This window comes from Sminthopsis crassicaudata, chromosome 2, assembly GCF_048593235.1.
Source record: "Sminthopsis crassicaudata isolate SCR6 chromosome 2, ASM4859323v1, whole genome shotgun sequence".
NCBI lineage: Eukaryota > Metazoa > Chordata > Mammalia > Dasyuromorphia > Dasyuridae > Sminthopsis > Sminthopsis crassicaudata.
Window position 1 is genome coordinate 578,356,826 of NC_133618.1, and position 24,222 is coordinate 578,381,047.

The following is a 24,222-nucleotide window of genomic DNA, read 5'->3' on the forward strand; positions in this document are numbered from 1 at the left end:
AAAGGGGGCTGACCCCCGTCCGTCCCCGGGAAGAGTTCTCCGAGACCTTCCCCGGCAGGTTTGAGGGGCCTCTAAATGGCAAGCTCCACGGACAGGACCCTTCGGTTTAGTACTGGCTCTGTGAGGTCTGGGGCAAGTCACTCCCATTTTTCACCGTTTTGTTTTGTTTTGCTGGTAAAATGTCACATTACTTTAAATTTAAAAAAATATTTGAGTCTCAAGTAATATTGGGGGGGGGGGGAGAGGATTCAGTCATTTCCGCCACACCCAATAGGGCTGCCGATTCCCACGGCCCTGCCTCTTCCGGACTTCTTCCGCCACCCTCTGGGGATGGGCGAGGCCTTTCCTTCGCGCTCTACGTAGCCCGACTTGCTTCTACTTTTCATTGGCCGATCGTCTTCGGAAGCTTGTTCTAATAGGTGATCCAGCTTTGATGGACAGGCGCAAGAATCAATGATGGAAGGGACCCGAGCTGAAGGTTGGAATGGCTAAGCGCCCCCATGCCTGGGAGAACCCTGGTCTGGGGGCGGTACTTTCTGTGAAGCGGGGCGGAGCCGGAAATCGGGGCGGGGGATGAGAACGAAACAGGAAGAGGAGCAGGGAAGAAGGAAGAAGGGGGAAGAGGAGGAGGAGAGGGAGGAGGAAGAGGAGGAGGAAGAGGAGGAGGGAGGCTGTGGCGGCAGTGGAGGAGCAGGAGCCGGAGCCGGAGCCGGAGGGTGATGGAGAGGAGAAGGTTCCTGGGCGGCATGGCGCTCCTGCTCCTCCAGGCGCTGCCCACCCCCCTGTCAGCCAGGGCCGAACCCCCCCAGGTAAGAGGAAGAGGGTCTGGGGGAGGGGGCTGCAGGACCAGAGTGGGAAAGCGGAGAGGGCGCCGTGGCGAGACAGGAACGGGGTCCTGAGAGGGGGCTCTGGGTGCTTGGTAGGGCAGGAGGAGGAGCTTCCTGAGGGGGTGCTCCAGGACCCGGGGAGGACGCTCAAAGGGGTCCATGTGTCCGGAGGGTGGGCGCCGACCACCTGGGCAGGCCCTGAAGAAGCTGCGGCTTTATGGGTAGCGCCAGATTCCGGGAAGGGCTCCCAGGGGCATTGGTGCTGGGGGGGGGGGGGGGAACATGAACGCCAGGCTTTCGGGTAGGAATCTGGGAAGGAAGGAGGAGGGGTTCCTGGCCCCACCTCTCTCTCCCCTCCTCCCCGTGTCCCCATTATGCAGATGAGGGACTGAGGCCTAAAGAGATGAAGTGACTCGGCCAAGGTCACCGCTCTGGTATAAAGGCCACTGCCAGGCTCTGAATCAGGCTCCTCTGCCTCCAAACCCAGCACCCCCGTGCTCTCCTGAGAGATCCTACCCGAGGGGGCACTGGCCAAGGCTGCCCAGTGGCAGGGGCCCCGGAAGGGGACAGAAGCCTCTGCTGGGAGGTACGTGACAGTAGTGGAAGTGGCTGCCACCCGAGCAACTCGGACGGGAGGCAGATGGGCCCTGGAGCCTGGGTAGCAACTCTGGGCCATGGAAACGCTCCTGCTGCATTAGCAGCTGGTGCTGCAGGGTTGGGGGGTAAGTGGGGTGCCCCAGCTTTTCTGGCTGGGTGCTTTCTTTGCTTTCCCAGGAGAGAAGCTTTGGTTCCGATTTCAGCCAGGGATGGCATTGCGAAACTGCTGGGAGGGGTGCTACTGGTGCCAGCCTGGGTGGGGAGCAACAGGGGGAAGCATACTTTCCCTCCTTTCCACTTGTTACCCTGCTTGCCAGGCAGCTTTCCTCACCTTCTCTTGTCTTTCATTTTTGGAAGCACACACAAGGAGCATCACAATGGCAGGCTCTTGTCTGTGAAGTGTCACGGTCAAGATGAGGAGATTTCCAACAACAATACCAGTTCTTTGTTGACTTGTTACATTCAAGCACATCTTTACTGGGACTGGACTCCTCCTTTTTTCTTCCTGCTCCTCATTTTCTGTCTTATGTATCTCCTTCAGTGCAGATCATAATGCTCTCCATTAAGTAGATCGTTAATACGTGTTTGAAGCATTATTATATGGACAGAAAGATCAGAAAAAATTAACTTTTTAAAAAATTTTGAGCCCCTCATTTCAAAGTTGATTTTTGTCTAGTTTACACTAGACCATCTGGACCATCAGTAGAAATGTCATACTCTACTTCATCTAGAAAAGTTAAATCTTAATTCATTTCAGGGATAGGGAGGAGTAAGAGAATTTTGGGGTCCATGAGAGAATTAAGGTGAGGGCTCTAATGATTGGAGTTGCCTGTAACTGCCTAGACTGATACAAAAGAACCAAGAATTTTGCATTTATTTTGTAATTTGATTTTCTGAAAATTTCTAAAATTTAATTCCAAACAATTTAATACATTGTTAAAGATTTTAATTTGGGAATGACTCTTTGAGTCTCTACTATCCTCTAAGGTCTTAGTACTTACTAGTTGTCTTCTCTAGGTAATATCTTGCTGGAGGAGGGAGGTAATTGATATTGGAAGGTAGTAGGTTCTGTACTTTTTAGCTGTAACTTTAAGATGGGATAGAGCGTCTAATCATGACATTATGGACTAAGTAGCCAGAACATTAAGCTCATCTATCTGCACCTTGATTTTCATGACTAGGCAGCTTGTTCCTATCATGTTCTTGACAATTTCAGTACTTGTTTTGAGGATTAACCTAACCCTTGTACTTTGTTTCAAATGGTTAGAATTTGGTTTCTGTCCAGTCATTTTTATGTATCTTCAGTTCTATCCCAGAAGATATTGAGTTTGTGTAATGGGCAATCTCTTAATTTCTCCCCTTCCATCCAAGTCCATCTTTGTATATGTGTCACTGAAACCCCACAGACCAATATATATACAAATATATCCAAGACTGTGTTTTTTAGTTGTAACCTTTGGAATGGAAAGTGCCCAATAATTATTAACTGAATACATCACAGTCTGGTTGATTTTGAATGTTGAGAGATTTTCTGTTTGTTTGTTTGTTTATTTGTTTGTTTGTTTGTTTGTTTTTAAGAAACCAGTAAACTAGGGGGAAAATGCCTCAAAGATTATTTTAGCAGAGACAAATTTCAGGTACTCTTTGTCCTCATTTTAACAAGTGACCTCCAGCTGACTGTCCAAGTTGAGGACTCCTTGTACTACTGGTTGCATCATTGTTAAATGGTAGGGGCATCTCGTTGCCTCTTGTCTTATGTGTTCTTGTCAACTATAATCCTTATTTGCAAATTCTATATCAGAAACATGAGCAGTATTAGGAGACATGTTTTCTCATTATTAGCTCTACACTAGAACGATTATTTTCTCTGTTCCATCCTCAGAGAAGTTGTTCATTATAACATAATCTGTCTGGTAGCATGCGATTATAGGCCGAGCTCTCTCAAGAGTTGCCTGTGGTTCAAATGCATGATTTCTTTGAATTATAAAGAATAAGCAGTTGGCTTTTCTCTTTGGCTTTTTGTCTTCACTAACTCAATTACTATTAGGATGTTTCTAGTTTTTATTTTCCTTTCATTTAGAATTGTGCACTTCTCTGATGTAAATTAAAGAGTGTTTAGTAGTATTTCCCATCACCTCAAAGTAGTGACCTCATTTCTGGAGTAACTTTCCCTCTGTCAAATCAGATTTTTGATTTGATTGAGTGGTGAAAGCACTTCCTATGTTATGTTTTCTTCTCTCCTGCTACATTCCATTGACCAGAATTAGTAGTAATCTAAAATCATCATCTTATATTTGCATGAACCTTTTCATACAGAGTCCAAGAAAAATAGCCAGCTGGCTCATTTGCATTTACAATATTCCTGGGTGGTAGATTGGTACCATCTCCAATTCTCGGCTCAGAAAAACTGATATCTGAGACAGTGAAAATAACTTAATTCACCTGATTCAATTCTGTTCTGTAGTTTAGAGGCCAACTTTTTCTCTAATATTTTCAATTTAGTAATGGGGGTTGGTGGTGCTTCCTGAATTCTTCTGTTCTAACTCAAAGAAAGAACTTTTTATTATGCTAATGATTTTTGACATCTTGATTCCCCCCCCCCCCCATCTCTTATTTTTGGACAGACAAATCACTGTGATCAACAGGTTTCCTGTGTGATTGTTAAATGTTTTTAATTTATCTTAAATTTAGTTTGATCTTGGATTTGGGTGATATCTGCCACCAGTCAACTTTTTGTCATCTAATAACGAACATTTTAGCTCTGAACAAAGCCCACTTTTAATCTGTAGTTTGATTTGCAAGTTATTTTTCATTCTTTCCTTTCTAAGTGAATTTTGTCTACTCTTTTGTGTCCTCATTTCCAGAAAAAAACCATTGATAACTTTTTTCCTTTCTTTCTTTTTCTTTTTTCTTTCTTTTTTTGCTGAGGCAATTGAGGTTAAGTGACTTGCCCAAGGTCACACAGCCAGGCCATGTTAAGTATCTGAGACCAGATTTGAACTTAGGTCCTCCTGATTTCAGGGTTGATGCTCTATCCACTGCACCACCAAGCTGTCCCTTTTTTTCTTTCTTAATATGGGGGAAAATTTTTTCTTTTTCCTATTTCCTTACCTTGGTAAGCCTAATGAGTAATGATTCTTTTTTCTCTAATCTTTGTGATGCTAGTAACTATATTACCTAAAGAATGATATCATTTTTTTTCCTTCACTGTCATAAATATATCTCAGCTTTTATATACTAAGTTCAAAGACACTTTTGGATGTTTTCGGATTTTCCAACTCCAGAGATTACTGTGTTCTCCTGCATCATGGTGACCTTGAAGTGCCAGTTTGGGTATTAGCTACTTTTAGCAGACAATCTTCATTTCCCATACCCTAGGAGTAGGTGCTCTTCAACAATTGTAAGCATGTAGTGTTGATTGTTTTCTGAAGATTCTCCTATCTTCTCAGGCCCTTTTCCAAGCTTCTTAAAGGTTTCTAGGAAGTACTTTCTAGGTTTCTCACCTTTCCACACTTCTCCTGGACCAGATTATTATGCTATGTGGAGTCATTCTTGAGTCCTTGAGTCACCATTTGTAGGTACCACTTGGAGTCATTGATTTCATTGTACCTCTTTCTCCTAATATTTCTCTATCTCCTGCAAGTACCAGGGGGGGAAAAACCCCTACTTGTAAAGGATGGTGAATGAAGAAATTAGGTTTCAGTCACATTGCCAAAAACTGAGATCTTTTCATTGTGGCCATCTTCAGCATTTCCACTAGGTGGAGCAAAGACTGGCCTAAACATTAACAGGTTTAAGAGATATGGAAGTGACAAAGAGACATATATAACTTTGGAATATAAGACATGTTATGAATGTTAAATTGGCTTTGGGAAATTCCTAAATATTTCTAAAATTTTATGGCCTTGTTTTCTCTTGGTTCTCCTCACTCCCAGGAGAAGATAAAGACTTTGCTCATTTTTTTGTGTTTATGTTTTCAATGCTTGGCATTCAGGCAAGATAGTAAGCTCTTCATAAAGTAAGTACTTATTCTTTCTTCCTCCCTGTTGGACTTTTCAGTCTTGTAGGATCATCATCCATGTCCTGTCCTTTAAACATGAATGTACCCCAAGGTTTTGTTTTGGGCCGCCTCCTCTTTATTTCTTGGTAATCTCATCATCAGGATTCAACTGTCATCTCTGCGGTTGACTCCCAGATCAGCCCTTACTTTTCTCCTGAACTTCAAACCCAAGTTGTAGATTGCCTTCTTGACATCTCTTCCTAGATGCCTCTAGTTCTTCCTCTTAGATTTCTAGGGCACTATTCCTTTCAGCGTACCCAGGTTTACAAGGAACATTGAACTCTTCCTTCTCTCTCATATTCCTCATCTGCATAGCCAATTAATTGCCAAATCTTATCGATCTTACCTCTACAACCGATTTGTCTTTTCCCCACTACCACGCTCATCACTTTAGTTAAGTGTCTTATCCTTACTTGCTTAGATTATTGTAATAATCTAATTGGTTCTCCTTCTGGTCCCTCACTTACAAGATGACACCAAACTCTTGTTCAAGGAACTTCAATGACTTCTGTTATTTCAAGATTAAAAAGCAAATTCTACTGTTTGGAATTTTAAAAACTTCACAGTCTGGCCCCAACCTCTCTTTCTTAGACTGATTTTATATTACTATACCTAATGCAGTTTACATTTAGCCCTTCTAACCTACTTGATGCTCCCTGTGCATGACATTCAATCTCCTGTCTCCTTTGTTATGTTTGTCCTCTATGACTGAAATAAATACTCTCCCTCTTTCTGTCTTCTGATGGAAATTAGGGATTCCTAGCACAGTTCTAGTGCCACCTCCTGCAAAGAGGCCTTCACTATTTTCTTCCATTGTTAATGCCCCTTCCTTCTCTCAAATGACTTGGCTTTATTTTGTGTGCATTTTGCATTTGTATTTGGTGTTTCTCTCCAGTAGGATGAAAGATACTTGAAGGCAGAAAAGATTTTTTTATCTTTGTATTTCTGATATAGCACAATGTCTAGCACCTAATGGATACTTGATAAGTAATCAATGAACTTATTTTTCAGTAACATAACCTAGCTTTGTCAAAGCTAGGTTAGACTTATCTAGTTTTGATTTTTCTCTTTTCATAATTGATTTTGTGGAAAACTTGTCTTTTGGTATAATTTGGTGACATTGTCAGTCTCACAACAGGTGTTGGTTCAAGATCTCTGGTGTTTGTTTTTGGAAGTAGATAAAAATAAAGGTTTAGAATATTGTAAGGATATTTGTGGTTTTGGAAGCATAGCTTCTAGAATGAGGAGTTATGTTGATTTTTATCATTAACTATTAAACATCATAAATCTTATGTTGTAATTTTGTTCATTATGCATTTGCCCAGATTTGCATGTCTATTATATCAGGAGCTAGTCTAGTATAAAAAATATTCATGGTTTTCACAGTACTGTTTTTCATTCACAGTTTTCTTGTCTACTCCCCTTATTTAAGATTCTACTTAGCATTTCTACTCTAATTAAAAAAAAAAAAAAAAAAAGGAAGACCTGTTTTGTGAGGTTTAAATATTATTTTCTTTATTAGTGGTCCAGTTGGGAGAATTGCATGATTTGTTTTCTCTAATGAGAAGTTGAAGAGAAATATAATATCATATAGAATTTGCTTACAGAAGCAAATGTGAAATCCATCTTGGCATTTCCTTTGTTTATTTTATCTATCTATCTATCTATCTATCTATCTATCTATTTATTTTTAACCACACCTGGCTAGGTTGGATAAGAGTGTAGACAGATTCTTGTGTGAAAATCAGTGCAAGGAACAACATGACCTTCTCATTGTTTGCTTTTCTTGAGTCTTACTGCTGCTTCTGTTGTATGATGTTTCTTAATCTTCTGATTATATTTCAGGATGAAAGTTTTGTCTCTAAAATTTTGTCTTGATATCCCCATGTTCAATTTAGAGGGAGGAAAAAAATCTGTTGCTTCAAAGCTAGCTTAGCTTCCAATTATGAATGGAAGGACACTGTCTTTGCCGTTTCATCTGAAAGTCTGTTTATTCTCCTAAGAGAAGTAGGTCCAGTTTAGGTCAGATGGGGTCTTAGACTAGAAAAATTTAGGAAATGCCAAGGTGCTGAAGGAAATGGTTTATAACTACTCAGCAAGGTGTCAGACAACTGGTCTTCAGCTGTTGAAGAATTATAAGTTTGGGCAAAGTCTCAGAGAGGATCAGGACTAGTGATCATTATAAAAATAAAGACATTTAAACTTTCAGAAAGGTCACTTGCTATTCTGCTACTTAAGTTAAGCCTAAAGTCTATTTGCAGGAGGAAGTTTGGAGTGCTATTCTGGGGTCCCCCAGGCTAGAAAGAATGCTAATGACTTTCTCTAGTGCATGTGCTTAAAGTCTTTTCTGCTAGTATTTTCTAATGTTTCCACTCATGCTGTTCTAAAGAGTTATTGGGGGGTAGGTAATCTTAACAGAGTCATTGTAATAACTCTCAGAAGTGAAAAGCATTTCAGAATGTATTTCATCCATCCCATACTTGAACAGGAATTCCTTTTTTGGAATTCCCATGCATGTAGTCAGCTATCATATGGTTGAAGACATTCATTGTTAGGGAATTCAGATCAGGTTGAGACAAAATTCTGTAATGTATATATAGATTATTTTGGAGAAGATTTTTATTTTTGGCAATCAGATCTGATAAATTATTAGACTCCTTAAGTTATTTAATAAAGATTCCATTGTAAGACCCTCTAAATTACCTAATAACTGGTGTTCCCTGAAATTTTCTTATTTTAAAATAAGGATAGATGACATAGTTTTGTTTATTAGTGCTTTGAACATAGTATGTGCTTAATAAAAGCTTATCGATTGATCATTTTCCTTAACTTTCTTTTGCATTTAGTACATATTTTTGCCTAGGTACCCCCCCTTTTTAAAAATTTTTTTTTAAATAATCAGTGACTGGAAGGATTAATGTATATCCTTCCTTATCTACTACAGAGACCATTTATTGCTTTTGGTGAGGGAGAAGGGAGGGAAGGGGTAGGGTGAGTATGTGAAGAGCAACCAAAACCAAAACCTACTTTTATCAAGGGTTGCAAGAATGTTTCAATTAGATGTGGAAAAAAGCAGGGCTTGATTGGCCCCTCTTCCTCATGTCAGGCATCTAGACAACTTAACCCTTCTTTAGTGTACCCTTGGATGACTTATGCCTGACCTAAAAGGTGTTTGAAATGTCAAAACAGTTGTAAGTCAAAGTCTTAAACTGCTGAGGCAGCTTCAGGGAATAGTCTTCATAGACTAAATGGAAAACTCAGAATTACATTCTAGTTTAAAGAAAAGTTTACCACGGTGTACCTTGGAATGAGCTCTGAATTACAAGTTAGCTTTAGGTTGTAGTTAGGCTTGGCTCTGTCACTTGCTGGCTGTGTAACCTACCAGTTCACCTGACTTCCCAGAGATTCTGTGTTTTTATCTGTAAAACTGGAATAATGGTACTTGCCCTGTCTATCCACAGGGTTGATTTGAGGATCAAATGAGATAATGGATATAAAAAGTGCTTTGAAAACCAATATGTTATACAAATAGTTATAATTATTATTAAACTTTCTCCTCAAAAGTCCTCCAGTGGCTTATTGTGGGGTAGGGATGATCCTAAGTTCTAAAACACTGTGCCAGAGAATTGCAAGCCTAGCCAGTTCTGCTAACCTGAAAAGGTTCCAAGGACAGGCCTAGAAACAATTTGTCAAAGGACCAACTCCTGTTTGGAGGGGCTCATCACTAGAAGACTGGCAAACTTAGGTCCTGAAGGGTTTCTTGGCAGCAGCAACTCTTGGAGATGATTAAGGTGTAAAGGAGGGAAATGATGCATCTTCCAAGTATTGAAATGTCTAATGGCTTTCATTTACCAGCTCTTTTTATTCTCTGGAATAGCATTGAAGTAGATAGGGCCTATATTATTTTATTCTCTTTGGTGTCATCAGATCATATCTAAGCAAGATTTTTATTCTCAATAATCGTTAAAGGTTGATTATTAACCCTACTCCTCTCTCCCCCCCCCCCCCATCCCTTTCCTGTTTTTAGAGCTGTATGGAAAGATTAGGGTATATAAGAAAAAATTAGGAAATTAGTTAGGAAGGGGGTAATTAGGGTGGGGACTGGGGACTAGGGCAAGCTGACCCTGTTATTTCTTATACTGGTGAGGGTGATTGTCTCTTAGTCTCAGTAATAATAAATAGTTTTTTCTTTGCTCTTCTACTTCCCCCATGATCCAGACCCCATCTCAAGTAATTTATGGTGCTAGTTAGCTTTATATTGTTTACGTGCCTCTTGTTGTGTAGGAATGGCTGGACCGTGAAGCCTTCAAACCCTATAGCCTGTGGCACTGTTTGGAAGCATTGTGATAGATTCTGTTAGCTAGGGTATGCGTTGCTCTGTGTCAGGAATGTCACTATAGATATTGTTGTCCATTGTCTTCTCTTGCCCCTCTTTTTTGCCAATAAGCCATATTGGGGTGGGCCAGGCATAATCCTGGGCAGCCCCGTCCACCTATTTTCCTGCTTATAGGTACGTAAGTCTTTTCTGCCAGCATAAGGTTTATTTTAAATATATTTTGTTGCTATCTTTTGTTTTTATGTCACCTAAATTTTCTAATATATCTTTCCCTTTTCCCTCCCAGAGAGGCATTCTTTATAACAAAGGAGGCAAAAAACTCAGTTCAACAAAACTAACCAACACATTGAAAAAGACTATAGACAGTTTGACATCCTCATAGTCTTCAACCACTATAGATAAGGGGGAGAGGGTGCCTTCACATATTTCTTATTTGGAAACAAATTTGGGCATTATAGTTTTCCAGGTTTTATTTTTATTTTGTGGTTATTTTTTGTTCTATTTTGATGTTAATCCCTTTTCATTTATTTATATGGCCTAGTTCTGCTTTGCATTGCATTATATTATATGAGATTTACTCACTTCTCTAGTTCAGTAATAGTCCATTACAAGGACTATCTTGTTTAGCCATTTTTTAAATCTTAAAGTTTTTTCTACTTGTGAGTCATTTTTGCCTGAGAGATTTTTACATGATTCTGGTTATGTAGGTATATAAAATAGGTATACAAATCAAAAAATGTACTGATAACAAATCATGAAGAAATTTATTTTAAAACAATTTTTTGTGTACATAATATTTTACCATTTGTTAAAAATGAAAGCAGATTGATACTGATGAGGTGGATGTGCTTATTTATTTTTACATAAAGAATTAAATCTTGGCAGAATACTGAATGTCTTTTACTGTTGCCAGATTTTTCACAACTCCCACATACACTTACATGACCCTAAATGAGGTCATGACCCTTAAGAAGTTTTGCTCTAAAGAAAGGACTATCTACTTTTTTTTTTTTTCAATTCTTTGCTACTTCAAAAGGTGCTGTTCTAAAAATTTTGGTAGTTCCTTCATTTTTCTCATTGCTCTCCTTGGAGTATGTGTCTAGCAATGAATATATGCCTCAATGCATGGATGAAGTACTATAAGTACTGTCTGTCTAAATTTCCTCAACTATAAATTGAGGGTATAAGTAGTTATAACACCTACCTCTCAGAGTTGTGAGAATTGAAGAAAATAGTGTTTATAAAGAGCTTAGCACAGTGTACTTAATAAAAGCTTTTTTTTTTTTTTAATATACATAAAGTCTCTGGGTTTAATGTATTGATATTTTAGTTATTTTCTTAGCATAATGCCAAATTTATTTCCAGAATAATTGGGCCAGTAGACAGCTCCACTAATAGTATATTAGTATGTGTTTTTTTCCCACAACCATTCCAACATTGACTATACCCATTTTCATCATCTATATTAATTTGCTGGATGTAAGGTGAAACCTAAAGAGTTGTACTTAAAGTCGTTTTGATTTGCATTTCTGTTATTAGTGATTTATAGCAGTGTTTCATTTGATCATTAAGAGTTTTCATTTCTTTTTTGAGAACTGTTTATATTTTTTGACCATCAATTTTTGAGGGAATGCCTTTTTGGTCCTCTTACATGGCTATGTATCTTGCTTTATCAGATGCCAACATTTTCTCCCTAATATACCACTTCTTTTGTTTGTTTATTTTCTTCATGACAAAGATTTTCAATTTTTAAAAATCAAATTATGTATTTTATCTTGCGTGATTACTTCTATTCTTTATATTATATTAGTTTATCCCATTGTCACAGTGTGAAAAATATTTCTTGTGGTTCTCTTATGTTATTTTTTTTTTTATCATATGACCTTTAATATTGAGGTCACATATTCATTTGAGTGTATTGTAGTTATGTGGTCCATAGTGTTGGCCTACTTCTAATCATTCCCAGTAGTACAAAGTTTAAATAAAAATGTATGGTGAAACAAGCTTTTATAATGATCTAGAGAACCAGATCTTATTTGAGCTTCCTGTCCAAGTAGTATTTGGCTTTGATTAATGTGTCTACTCATTGATGAAACTTGTCTTTATCTTATTCTTATTCTAATTTTTGGCCTTTAGAGTTTTTCACGGGGAGACCCAAAATATGCCAATTGGAGATGGTCAGATTCTGAATCTTGCTGGTCCTTGGACATGTTATCTCATTTAATTTGATTTGTATTATTTACATGGCAAGGAATATCAATCAAATGTTTCCGTATAAAAACAAGGCTGCCTTTGTTAAAACTAAAGTGGTAACTTTAGGGAACAACCTATTAATTATCTGTGATAGCTAACTCTCAGGGGCATCTTTTACAGGCTAGTATTGTCTCTGAGAATAGAAACAAAAACTAGTTGTCAGAGTTATAAATTTTTGTGGACCAATCAATTGTCAATGGCAGAAGGATTTCCAATTCCATGGCATGTTAAAGTGGAAAGGAATGGAATAGAACGGGAGAGAGGACAAAGAAGTTGTCCTGTTTCAGTTTTTGTTCTCTGTTTCTCTTACTTTATTTAGGCTTTTGTGAGTATGCCACTGACGAGAGGCCTCACAAATTCTGCCTTCCTTTCCCTTCCTCCTTCCTTAAAAAGAGAAACAAAGCAATCCAATTTTATTATGTACTATACAAATGGGAAGAATGATATGGTAAAACGTCTCACAAAGTAGAGGAATTCTTTTATGTTCTTTTTCTCTTCTTAGATCTGTCCCATTCATGAGGAGTGTTCTTATTATGTGGCAGGAGGGGGGAGGAAGCCAAACAGGTATTCTGTTAAGTTAAATATATAATGAGAGGTAGAATGGCAGAATAAGTAGAGAGTCAGGACAGCTTGACTTCAGAGACTCTTCTCATATACGCTTGCGGGTCCTTCGGTGAGTATTTTACCTCTTGGTGGCCTAGAGAATTCTTTTAGAACAAACAGGAGCCTATCTGTATTGGTAGAGGGATTTTCCTCACAAAAAGTTCCTCATATCAGTCAAATCACAAGTCATTCAGTTCCTCTCCAAATACATTATATATGTGTGTGTGTATATGAATATATGTACGTATACATCTGAAATAAGTTAGCCCTCTGCTTACCTTCAAGACTCTTCTACTTTCTGATTTCCTTCTATCTCTAAACCATATTTTTCAGCACTCCCTAGTGCCTTAGGGATTGCCTGTTCTAGATAGGCTGATCTTTCTTCATGGTCCTCCATTGTACCTTGATTAATATCTTGTCTGCTTCCCATAGTCTTTCCCCAATGTTTAGCTTTTCCACATCTTATCTAGTTGAGGCCCAGTTCAAGTTTTGCTATGATGTTTTCGCTGCTTGTTCTAACTGGTGATGATGTTCCTTCTTTGATTTCCTGTACTTAGGACTTTTATCCAGACTACTTATTTAGTATTTAATTGTATTGCTTCAGAACATCTGTATTTTATATGCATATAACTTATCTCTCCAAATAAGTTGGAATCTACTTGAGGAATAAGAGATCATTATCTCTTTTCTTTTTTAAAATAACATTTTATTGATATCTGTTGTGCTTAGGGTTTTTTTTTTTTTTAATATCACCATAGTTTCCCCTAGTATTCTTCCTTTGTTTTCCCAGAGAACAATTCCACATAACAGATAGAGAAAAAATTATGATTGATCAATATGTAGAAAACGTTTAAAAATATGTGGAATGACATTTTTGAACCTTCCATTCCTGTACGGTGACAGATCAGCTTCTTTATGTCTTATATAGGACTGAACTGAGGGCTGAATATAGAATTTAATTTTAATGTTTCCTAGGTTTGTTTTAAATGTTTCCTGGATGAATTAAAGGAATGAATAACTATATATAACTAAACATAGGTGGGATACCCCCATTCCCCAATCTGTTTTTACTTTGTCTTTTTTTTCCTCTCTGTTATGTGGCTATACAGAAAGGAATATCTCAGGAGAGGATTTTGACTAAGATTCCATCCCAGACTCTCCATCATTTCTCATTTTTTTGCCTGTGGAAGAGAAACTCTTAATTGATGTGGAAGTAATGTTTCTTGTTGTACATTCATTCTTTTATGAAAAACTCTGTGATAGGAAAGTTATAGTAACCTGGGGACTTACCTGTCTCCATTTCTTCAGCAGACCCAGTAGTGACGTGACAACAATAGGTGTTTAGGGGTTTTGTTTGGAAGGAAAGTATTCTGTGGCAAGTTACTTTGCCTATACTGCCCTGCAAATGGGAGACATTTGCTTATTCTTGCATCAGCAAGCCTGGCCCACATCTGCATTGGCTCAATCCCAGTACACATATACTGCCAGTTTTTCTTAGTTTCTTACAGCCAAGGAATTCTCAACATCAACTGCCTTTCCAGTCACCAGAGCTAAGTTTTGCAAATCTAGTCTTCCTGGGATTGGAAGAATCCCTTTGGCATTCCCACAACGGGATTACTTAAGAGTTTGTTAGTGCCCGAGTAAGAGTTAGTCTGCATCTATTATCACACAGGTGGATTTAGTGTTTGCTTTTGAGTAGGCCCAAATGGGAAAAATTTCTGAGTGGTTTGAACCTCCAGTTAACCTGTTAGCTGTTTTCATTCATTTTTGCTTAGTTTTGTACATTATAGTTTTAGGCTTGCTTTTAGTGGGGGGAAAAATATTCTGGAAAGTTTTGATAGAGATTTGTTGGTTTTTTTTTTTTTTTTTTTAAATTTGAAAGTTTTCCACTTTTTCTAGATTGTTCTTTTTGTCTTTGCCTCCTGGTTTACACTCAAAGTCCTTGAAAAACTTAGGCCAGTATGAATAATCTTTTCTCTTCAAAATTCTTGATTGCTAAGTAAATCTTGCTAGTATTGAGATATTAGTTTTTTTCAAATAGATTGTAAACCAAATGTATGTGGATGGAAAAATCTTAGTATCTCAGTGTATTTGGGGAAGGAACAGGGATCCAGATATTTAGGATCAGCAGATTTTCCATAGTCCTCTTTGGGTGGACAAATGGGGAACTGTTTTGCATATGGAACAGATTGAAAACTTGGCATTCTTTTTTTTTTTTTTTCTTGAAGAAAATAATGTCTTTTAAAAATATTATTATTATAGCTTTTTATTTACAAAACATGCATGGGTGATTTTTTCAACACTGACCCTTGCAAAACCTTCTGTTCCAAATTTTCCCCTCCTTCCTTCCACCGCCTCCCCTAGATGGCAGGTAGTTCAATACATATTAAACTATACGTTAAATCCAACATATGTATAAATATCCATACAGTTATCTTGCTACACAAGAAAAATCGGATCTAGAAAGAAAAAAAAAAAACCTGAGAAGAAAAAAATGTAAGCAAACAACAACAGAAAGAGTGAAAATGCTATGTTGTGGTTCACGTTCAGTTCCCACAGTTCTCTCTCTGGGTGTAGATGTCTTTCTTCATTATTAAACAATTGGAACTGGTCTGAATCAATTCATTGTTGAAGAAAGCCACCTCCATCAAAATTGATCATCATATAGTCTTCTTGTTGCCATGTATAATGATCTCCTGGTTCTGCTCATTTCACTTACCATCAGTTCATGTAAATCTCTCCAGGACTCTCTGAAATCATCCTGCTGGTTGTTTTTTACAGAACAATAATAATCCATAACATTCATATGCAACAATTTATTCAGCCATTCTCCAGCAGATGGGCATCCACTCAGTTTCCAGTTTCTTGCCGCTATGAAAAAGCCTGCCACATTTTTGCACATATGGGTCCCTTTCTCTCCTTTAACTTCTCTTTGGGATATAAACCTAGCAGTAACACTGCTGGATCAAAGGGTATGCACAGTTTGTTAACTTTTTGAGCATAGTTCCAAATTGCTCTCCAGAATGGGTTGGATCCATTCACAGTTCCACCAACAATGTTTCAGTGTCCCATCTTTCCCACATCCCCTCCATCATTATCTTTTCCTGTCATCTTAGCCAATCTGAAGGGTGTGTAATGGTATCTCAGTTGTCTTAATTTGCATTTCTCTGATCAATAATGATTTGGAACACCTTTTCATATGATTAGAAATAGTTTCAATTTCTTCATTTGAAAATAGTTCATATCCTTTGACCATTTATCATTTGGAGAATGGTTTGAACTATTATAAATTTGAGTCAATTCTCTATACATTTTTAAAATGAGGCCTTTATCAGAACTTTGATTGTAAAAATGTTTTCCCAGTTTATTGCCTTCCTTCTAATCTTGTCTGCATTGCTTTTGTTTGTAGAAAAACTTTTTAACTTAATATAATCAAAATTATCTATTTTGTGATCAGTAATTATCTCTAGTTCTTTTTTGGTCACAAATTCCTTCCTTCTCCACAGGTCTAAGAGGTAAACTATCCTATGTTCTTCTAATTTATTTATAATATAATTCTATATGCCTAGATCATGAACCTATTTTGACCATATCTTGGTATACAGTGTTAAGTATGGGTCATTGCCTAGTTTCTGCCATACTAAAAAGTTGGCATTTTTACCTGTTAATCTTACTCATCTCTTCTCAAGAATGGGGTCAGGATAGGGAATTTGGAGGCTGAGGGTCCTGGCCTTAGCTTCTTCTATTCTCTAAAATGTCCAAAATCTCACAGATTAACAGTCTTGGGACCCAAGTTCTGGATTGGTAAGAAAGTTCATTTCTAGTCTATCTTTCTTCCTGATCGGTTTAACATAATCCATATTTTGGGGGATTTTAGTTTCCTTAGTGTTGTGACCTTCAGTCTCTTCAAATACTATAATTTCTCCCAGAATTAGAGATAATAAATCTATATATAAGTTGTCCTCATACATTGTTGTTGTTTTCAATCAAAGAAGTTAAAGAAGTAATATATATGTCATAATGAAAAGATAAGTGTGCCTTTTACAGGTAGTTTATCATAATACAAAATTAGATGCTAACATTTCTATTACTGTTTTGTTTAGGGTGATATGAATTGGGGGAGAAGAGAAGATGAACTGGACCACAGGAGTAAGCCTATGAAATGTTATAGGGATAATGAACAATTATAAAATTGCTACATTTATGTAGAACATAACTCATAATAATAAAAAATAATAATTCTATATGTATTTTCCTTTAAAAAGAGGGTAGTGAATTTAGCATTGTTTGGTAGTTTGGTAGATTGCTGACTAAAGTTATTTGGAGAAAGATGTGACCTATCTATGGCATATCATGGGTGTGAGCCCAGAGTTCTTACATAAAGGATCCTTTTTTCAAGAGATAAAAAATTGCTGATGTTTATCCTGACTTGTGAATGCCAATGCTGATTCCATCTGTCACTAAACAGGGCATAGCAAAAGGTGAGTCAGTGTTGGCTGTAATAAGGTTTGTTTTCTATTCATCAGTCCTTTTCTGTCATAAGACTGTCAGTATAAAAAACCCTTTTCTTTTGTATGTATATAGAATATTTTTAAAAATTTTAATTTTTTTCAAGTAATAAAAATCTTCCATCTCTCCAATCTTATCCCCATTGAGAAAGAAAGAAAGAAACAAAACAAAACGAAATCCTTTTATAAACGGGGCAAGACAAACCAAATCCCCACATTTGACATGTTCAAAACACACACACATGTATACACATAAATGTATACACATATTCACATAGGGGTATATATGTATGTATGTATATCTGTACTTTGAGTCTATGCTTCTCTGCCAGAAGGTAAGTAGTTTGTTTCATTATGAGCCTTTTAGAATCATGATTATTTGCCATTGTGTTGATCAGAATTCTAAATCTTTCACAGTTTGTCCTAGTGATGTTACGATTTTATAAATTATCTTAATTTTGCTAACTTTGTTCTATATGAGTTCATACAGTTCATTCTCATGTTTCTCTGAAATAATCCTCTTCATCATTTCTTATAACACAATAACATATTCTTAAAACACATTTAGTCTCAATTGATAGAGACTCGCTTAGCTTCCACTTCTTTGCCATCCCCCAAAATTTTGTTGCAAGTAGTTTTCCATATCCATGTTTCCATAGCTTTCTTTGATCTTTTTGGCATATAGGGGACATAGTAGTGGTATTTTTAGGTCAGCAGGTATGCTGAATTTAATAACTCTTTGGGCAAGATTCCAGATTGCCTTCCTGAAAGGCCAACCCAGTTCATAGTTTGTATAGAGTGACTATTAACTCTTTCTGTTCAGTTTTTCATCATTTCACTGAAGGACAGAATTTATTGACTGAATTAAGTTTTAAGTGGTACATAAAGCAACTAATTGATTACTATTCTTGGAAAGTGAGAAGTAGCTCATGAATTCAGATTATCATCATCATTCATTTGGTACCTAGGAGGAATACCAGCTACTGCACTGATGGTAAATAATGCTGTATTAGGGCTTATGAATTTCCCACAATCTGTTAGATATGATTCATTTCCCCAGGGAGAGCTTGGCATAGCAATATTCAACCTCACTACTCTTACTTCCATAGACCTAGCATAATGCCACTGTCATGAAGACCCTTTTAAAGTAAATCTCTTTTGTATGTTATTTTATTTATAGTATTATATATGAAAATATGACAAATACTTCTGGTAGATGGTAAAGGAAAATAAAACATGCTGCGATAAATGCAAAAGAAAGCTTTTAGAGCTTGAAAAATTTTAAGAAAACAAATTTGGGTTTTGTAAAATTTATTTGGCAATCTGATACTTGTAGAAAGCGCCTGTCTGCTAATCCAAGCTAAACTATAGGAATAGTTGTCTTACACTACCATTGCCACTGATTGGGAGCCTAGGTTTTGGTATTTGAGCATTAATTAATTTGGAAATAAGAGGGCAAAAGTATTTAGTTGCCATGTAGAACTGGTAGTAGGTACAGAGCTGTTTGCTCTCCACAGATGAGAAAAATTGGATTCAGAAAAGAATTAAGATAATGAATATTTCAGAAGCAATTCACAGTTTAAATTTAGTCTTGTGTTTTTCTGGCCACTTGGAAGCCATTATGGGACTTGCTGTACCTCTTGTAAGGCAAGTGAAGAAAGACATTGGCATCTTGTACATGCTCAGTTTGTTTATGAAATAGGAGCTCCCTGGAGAAGAGAGGACCGTAGAAGTCAGTGTACAAATGGAGCTTAGCTTTTAGGGTCTGGGTTATATAGACACCATGGTGGAGATAAGGTACTTTCTAATTTCCTTATGGCTGTTTCTGTACTAGCAATTTCGAAGATTAGGGTAGGATTGGTAGCAGCAGTGAAGAACTTGCCAGATACCATAAGATATTACTTTTTTTTTTTTTTTTTTCTTCCTTAAAACTATGATGGAATAATTCTTCAAGTAACTATTGCTTAACTTCAAAACAAATTTTTTGTTGTTTTTTGTTTTTGTTTTTGTTTGCTTTTTTAGGTGAAATAATGACTCAACTCTTATTCAGAAACTTGATGGCTTTTTGTAGATCTGGGAACTTTATTTAAAGTGTTTTGATTTTTCTAAACTGTGGAAAGCTACTGAGACTAGAGTAGCCCCTGATTCTGTCATGTTGCAGGCTTAAATTCTCCAGCAGAACCAGGGCTGGCAGCTACCTGGGCATCTTCAATTTACAGCACATTCTTAATGGTGTTCTGTAGCAGCTGTCTGAAGTGGTTTGTTTTTTTTTGTTGTTGTTGTTGTTTGTTTTTGTTTTTGTTTTTGTTTTTAAACGTACTTGAACTGATGTCATTTCCCCTTTGGCAAATGGTTTGAAAGCTTTGCAGTGTCTGAGAGATGTCACGAGAAGGGGTGGAGGGGATAGCAGGGAATCGGGAGTGAGGAAAGCAGGAGGGAGACAGGGAGCCTGCTTGGTCAATCCCAGTACTGTTTACCTAATATTCTTTGCTAAGAAAGTCCAGTTCAAATAGAATTGCAGTCACAGTCTGCATGCATTAGATGAGACATGGTTGTTAAAGACCAGACCTTTAACTTATAAGAGCCTTTTGTTCTTAAACCTAAGTGTGTGGACGATGCTGTTGCAGGATGCCTTTCCTTTGGGGTCTTAGACAGGTAATTCCATTGGTTTTGTGTTCTGTGTTTGGGGAGGTAGTGAGGGAGGGAGCTCGTTACTGTTTTGGGTGGAAGAAATGTTTTAGAAAATGTCTCCCAGTTTGTGTCAGGCTAGCTCCTACACAGTAATTTTCTTCTTTCCCTTACTTGGTGCTCACTTATACTCACTTTCAAATTCAGTCTAGTTATAGACAGTTTTTAACTCTGCCATGTGCTACTTTTTGATATAGTTGTAATAGTGGTAGTCCTGCAGAGCCTACCAAAAAACTGGTCTGTGATACCTTATGAGGAAAGGAGTTTGGGTAGTTGAGGGAGAGAAATTAGTAATAAGACCAATAATGAATGCCTTTCCTCTTCATTTTTTATTTGTCTGCCTACTGAGACAGACTCACAATATACATTTCTGTATAGAAAAGGTTCTCTGTGAAACTATCTTTCTTTTGAAGTCCCAGGGTATGTATTAGTTCTTGTTTACAACTTGTAGTGATGATACTGGAGCTTAGTGGACACAAGCAGGTGTCAGGAAGAATGATGTGGAAATGGGCACAGAACATTTGTAGCACTGATTTTCCAAGCAAGTGATCCCTAGTTGCAGAGACCAGGAACAAATTGCTTTGTAAATTGCTGTCTGAAGAAGCAGCCCAAAGTTATAGCTGGTAAGCAGGGAATGAGCAACTTACTGTCTGCTGCTGTTTCCAAAAATTTGTCCAAGGACTTTCTGATGGAATCCAGAGCAGGCCACCTCCCCTCCCTGCCTTACTCCCTTTTGGTCTGAGAAGCATGGCTTATGGGAATGTGTAACTCTAACCATGCTCAGAACGATGAAGGGCAGAGCAGAACTGGACTCAAAGCTTGAGCTGTGTTCTTGCCCTTGCCTGGGATAAACAATATTCACAGAAAGACAGAGCAGTAAGAACAAACCAGAAGAGTTTAAAAGTGAGGCAGTGAAGCTTGGATTACCTTTAGTTCTTTGTGGTTTTCATGAGAAAGAATAAATTTTTGAGAAGCTTGAAATACATCATTGATATTTTTGGTAATGTTTCTTTTGAGGAAGCTAACAGGCAAGTGATGGTGTTGACACTCTTCAGAACTTCCCAAAATAAAAAGGATCCTCTTTTTTTAAACTTACAAGGGAGAGTAGAGAGGTCATGAGCCTAGGTGGCCTAAGTCTAGTCCAGTAGGCAGCAGATGGAAATCCCCCCAGTACTTTTTCTGATCTCCAGTGGCTTAAGACATAAGTAAGTTCACAAAGACAAGATGACTAAGTAGGCTGCATCCTCTGGAAAAAGTAGGGAGGCTGGTGGTCCAAAACCTGTAGCCAGGGGAAGAGTTGTATTTTATGACATTTGTGATATCAGTTCTTATTACCTCTTCTAAAATTCAAGATAACTATACAGAGAGTACAAGTTGGTGGCTAAGGTGTGGTAGGGAATTGGTGGTAAGTTCTAGAAATGTGTGAACTCAACTTCAGATGATATTTCAATTATCTCCATGTAAAATGTAGGTTTTTGGAAAAAACAAAACTGACAAACAAGTTCAGTTCAGCACAATCTGTTATTAAGAAGGTAGTTCTATTTTTGATACAAATGTGAAGGAAGGCTGCTACTTAGTGATTAAAAGTAATAAAAGGTCAGTTCAGTGTAAGATTTGTCAGGGGAGTAGGTCAGTACCTTGCCTTCCTGTCTGTTAATGGACTTCTGTGGATTAAATGAAATAAAAAATTATTAAGGATTCTCCATCTAAAAAGCATGTCCTGTAGGTCCAGCATTTGTAAGGAGAAAATGGACACAAGACTTTTCTTCAAAAGAAATTCAGGTATTCCATCATATTTGATACAGATCTCTTATCCTGGGGCTTGGGTTGGCAATCCCTAAGGATATCTTAAGACCAGTTCTTCACTTTGAACTTCATTCAGTAAATATTTGTTGATTGTTTGCTATCTCTAGAGCCCAGTGATAGGTATTGTAGGATTATACAAATATGATTAAGGTATGATTTTTGCCTGCAACAAATTTGCTATCTTACTGTTTAGATAAGTTTTGGACAGTTTTGGACAGAAGAAATGTTTTAGAAAATGCCTCACATTTTATCAGGTCAGTTCCCACGTGGCAATTCCCACTCTTTCCTTCTTTCCCCTATTTAGTACTCAATTCCTTATCCTTATCCTCCAATCCACCTTAATCAGACTATTATAAGTACCTTAAGGGATTGCTTCTTTGTACTTGTATCCTCAGTACCTAGCACAGTACCTAGCATGTAGTAGGTATTTACTTAAGTGCTTGTTACATAAAAGAGTCATAGGCAAACAACTATGAGAAGTAGAGGAAGGAGAAATCACTTCCAGCTGGGAGAATCAAGGAGGTCCTTATGGAGTGATGGTATTAGAGTATCAGTAATATCGGTTGTTTTTCTATTTTTGTTGTATAGTGGTTCAATTAAATGAATTTCTATTGATAAGATAATGGTTCAGCTAGATAGATTATCTTACACAGCTCACCTATGAAATGTTTCCTTTCACACTGAAGCTACTCTTCCTCTGCCAAAGCCCCCAGAATTGTTCAGAAGCAGATTTCCTGAGGCCAGAAGTAAGTTATGAAGAGGCAAGGCTATCAAAGAAGACTGGCTATCATTGCCTGTGTTGTAACCTTCCCAAGAAGACATTATTATATTCCTTTATCATAAAGAGAACATGGAACTTTTTTGTTTCTGGAAAGGTGTCTTTTAACGATTTGCTGCTCTTTTGGACTATTTCTCATCAATGATCAGGCTGATTCTGATTGGTAATTAGGGTAGCAGATCCCTGTAAGTCAGGGCTTCTTAAACTTATTTCCACTTCTGACCCTTTTTGTCTGAGAAATTTTTATATGATCCCTGATATATGGGTATATAAAATAAGTATACATAGATTGATAATAAATCATGAAGAAACTTATTTTAAAACAACTCTTTAGTAAACATTTAATTTGCCCTTTATTAAAAATGAAAGCAAATTTGCATATTAATGAGAATAGATATGCTTGTTTATTTTTATATAAAGAATTAAATCTTGGAGGAATATTTGATACTTTTAATTTTTCATGACCCTCACATTTGTTTACATGACCAAATATGGGGTTGAGATCTACAGTTTAAGAAGCTTTCTTTTAGATCACAAGCAAGCAAACTTATAGTCTAAAGGTATGTATATATATATATTCTCAGTTAAGAATTTCTTTAAATTAAATTTTTTTCTAAATGTTTTCATATTTTTAAATGCAATAAAACTTTTGGTTTAAAAAGGTAAAAACTATTCTTAGCTTGCCTGTTGTACAAAAACAAACAGGGGCCTAATCTTCTGGGAAGGGTATAATTTGATGATCCCTATTCTAGATTAGAGATGGCAATCATATTCTGAGGTCTATAAAACTCCTGAGTGTGGCTCTAAATCATAACTGGGAAGTGTTTAACAAAATAAATAAAAACAGGATACAACACATGTAATGTTAATTTGTGGTTTTCTAAGCCAGCAATATATGACTGCAGAAATCCATTTCTATTTCAGTTTGACACCACTGCTCTAGATCATCAAGAAATATCGTGGTAGTAGTTATGGTTGCCCACACAGCCAGAAAGTATTAATGTTCTTTCTAGGAAAAAAAGGAAAAAGTGAAGTATGTAGTATAAACGTCCTTATTTTATGGAAGAGGAAATGGGGCAGGAGCGGTACGTTGGAAAGAGAGCACTAGATTTGGAACTAAAGGGCTAGAGTTTGAATTCTTTCTTTTGACACATACTGCCTATGTGATCCAGGATAAGTCATTGAAGTTTTTGACCCTTACATTCCTCATCTGTAAATTGAAGGATTATGTAGCTTCAAAGGTCCATTCCAATTTTAAAACTATGCTTCTCTTGCTACTAGATAGTCACTTATGAAGAACTACATAGATAGAAGTTGGATTTGAAATCAGATTGTCCTGATTTCAAGTCTGTCACTTTTGATTCTAAGTGCATATGGTGTAGTTTACCCGGACCAAAGATGCTGGTATTTGCCTTTAATCTCTTCTACTGGGTAGATAAGACTTGGTCTCAAACCAAAAAAGAGAGAATCAACTGATTTCTGTGGTGCTTCTCCCCCCACCCCCCTTTTTTTTTATTCCCCTAAGCCAGAATGGAGTGCTAAGAAATCAAATTGTGGATGTTGTGACTTGGTTGGGCTGACTTTCTTCCCTTGAAATTCTCTCCTCTAAGGTAGAACAATCAAGTGCAGTGAGAATCTGATATTGGAGAGGATTTTGATGTAATGCAGACAGACAGCAAAGAGGATATTGTTATTTGCACTATTAAAGGTTAAAGCCCAAATCTTAGGTTGAATTTCTTTTTTTTCTTTTTTTTTTTTTTTTTTAA

General features: G+C 37.3%; 1 protein-coding gene across 3 annotated transcripts in view; it reads left to right on the plus strand.

Annotated features, from left to right (window-relative positions):
- The first annotated feature begins 574 nt into the window (after nt 1-574).
- Nucleotides 575-24,222, plus strand: part of WBP1L (WW domain binding protein 1 like) — a 59,587-nt gene continuing 35,939 nt past the window's right edge. The window contains exon 1 of one of the 3 annotated variants that reach the window (XM_074295466.1): nt 575-809. In XM_074295466.1, the coding sequence (XP_074151567.1) occupies nt 720-809 (90 nt within the window). In that variant the 5' untranslated portion in view covers nt 575-719. Of the gene's footprint in view, nt 810-16,719; nt 16,826-19,568; nt 19,840-24,222 lie in introns of those variants that run through there. The other 2 variants (XM_074295468.1, XM_074295467.1) reach the window with 2 other exon arrangements.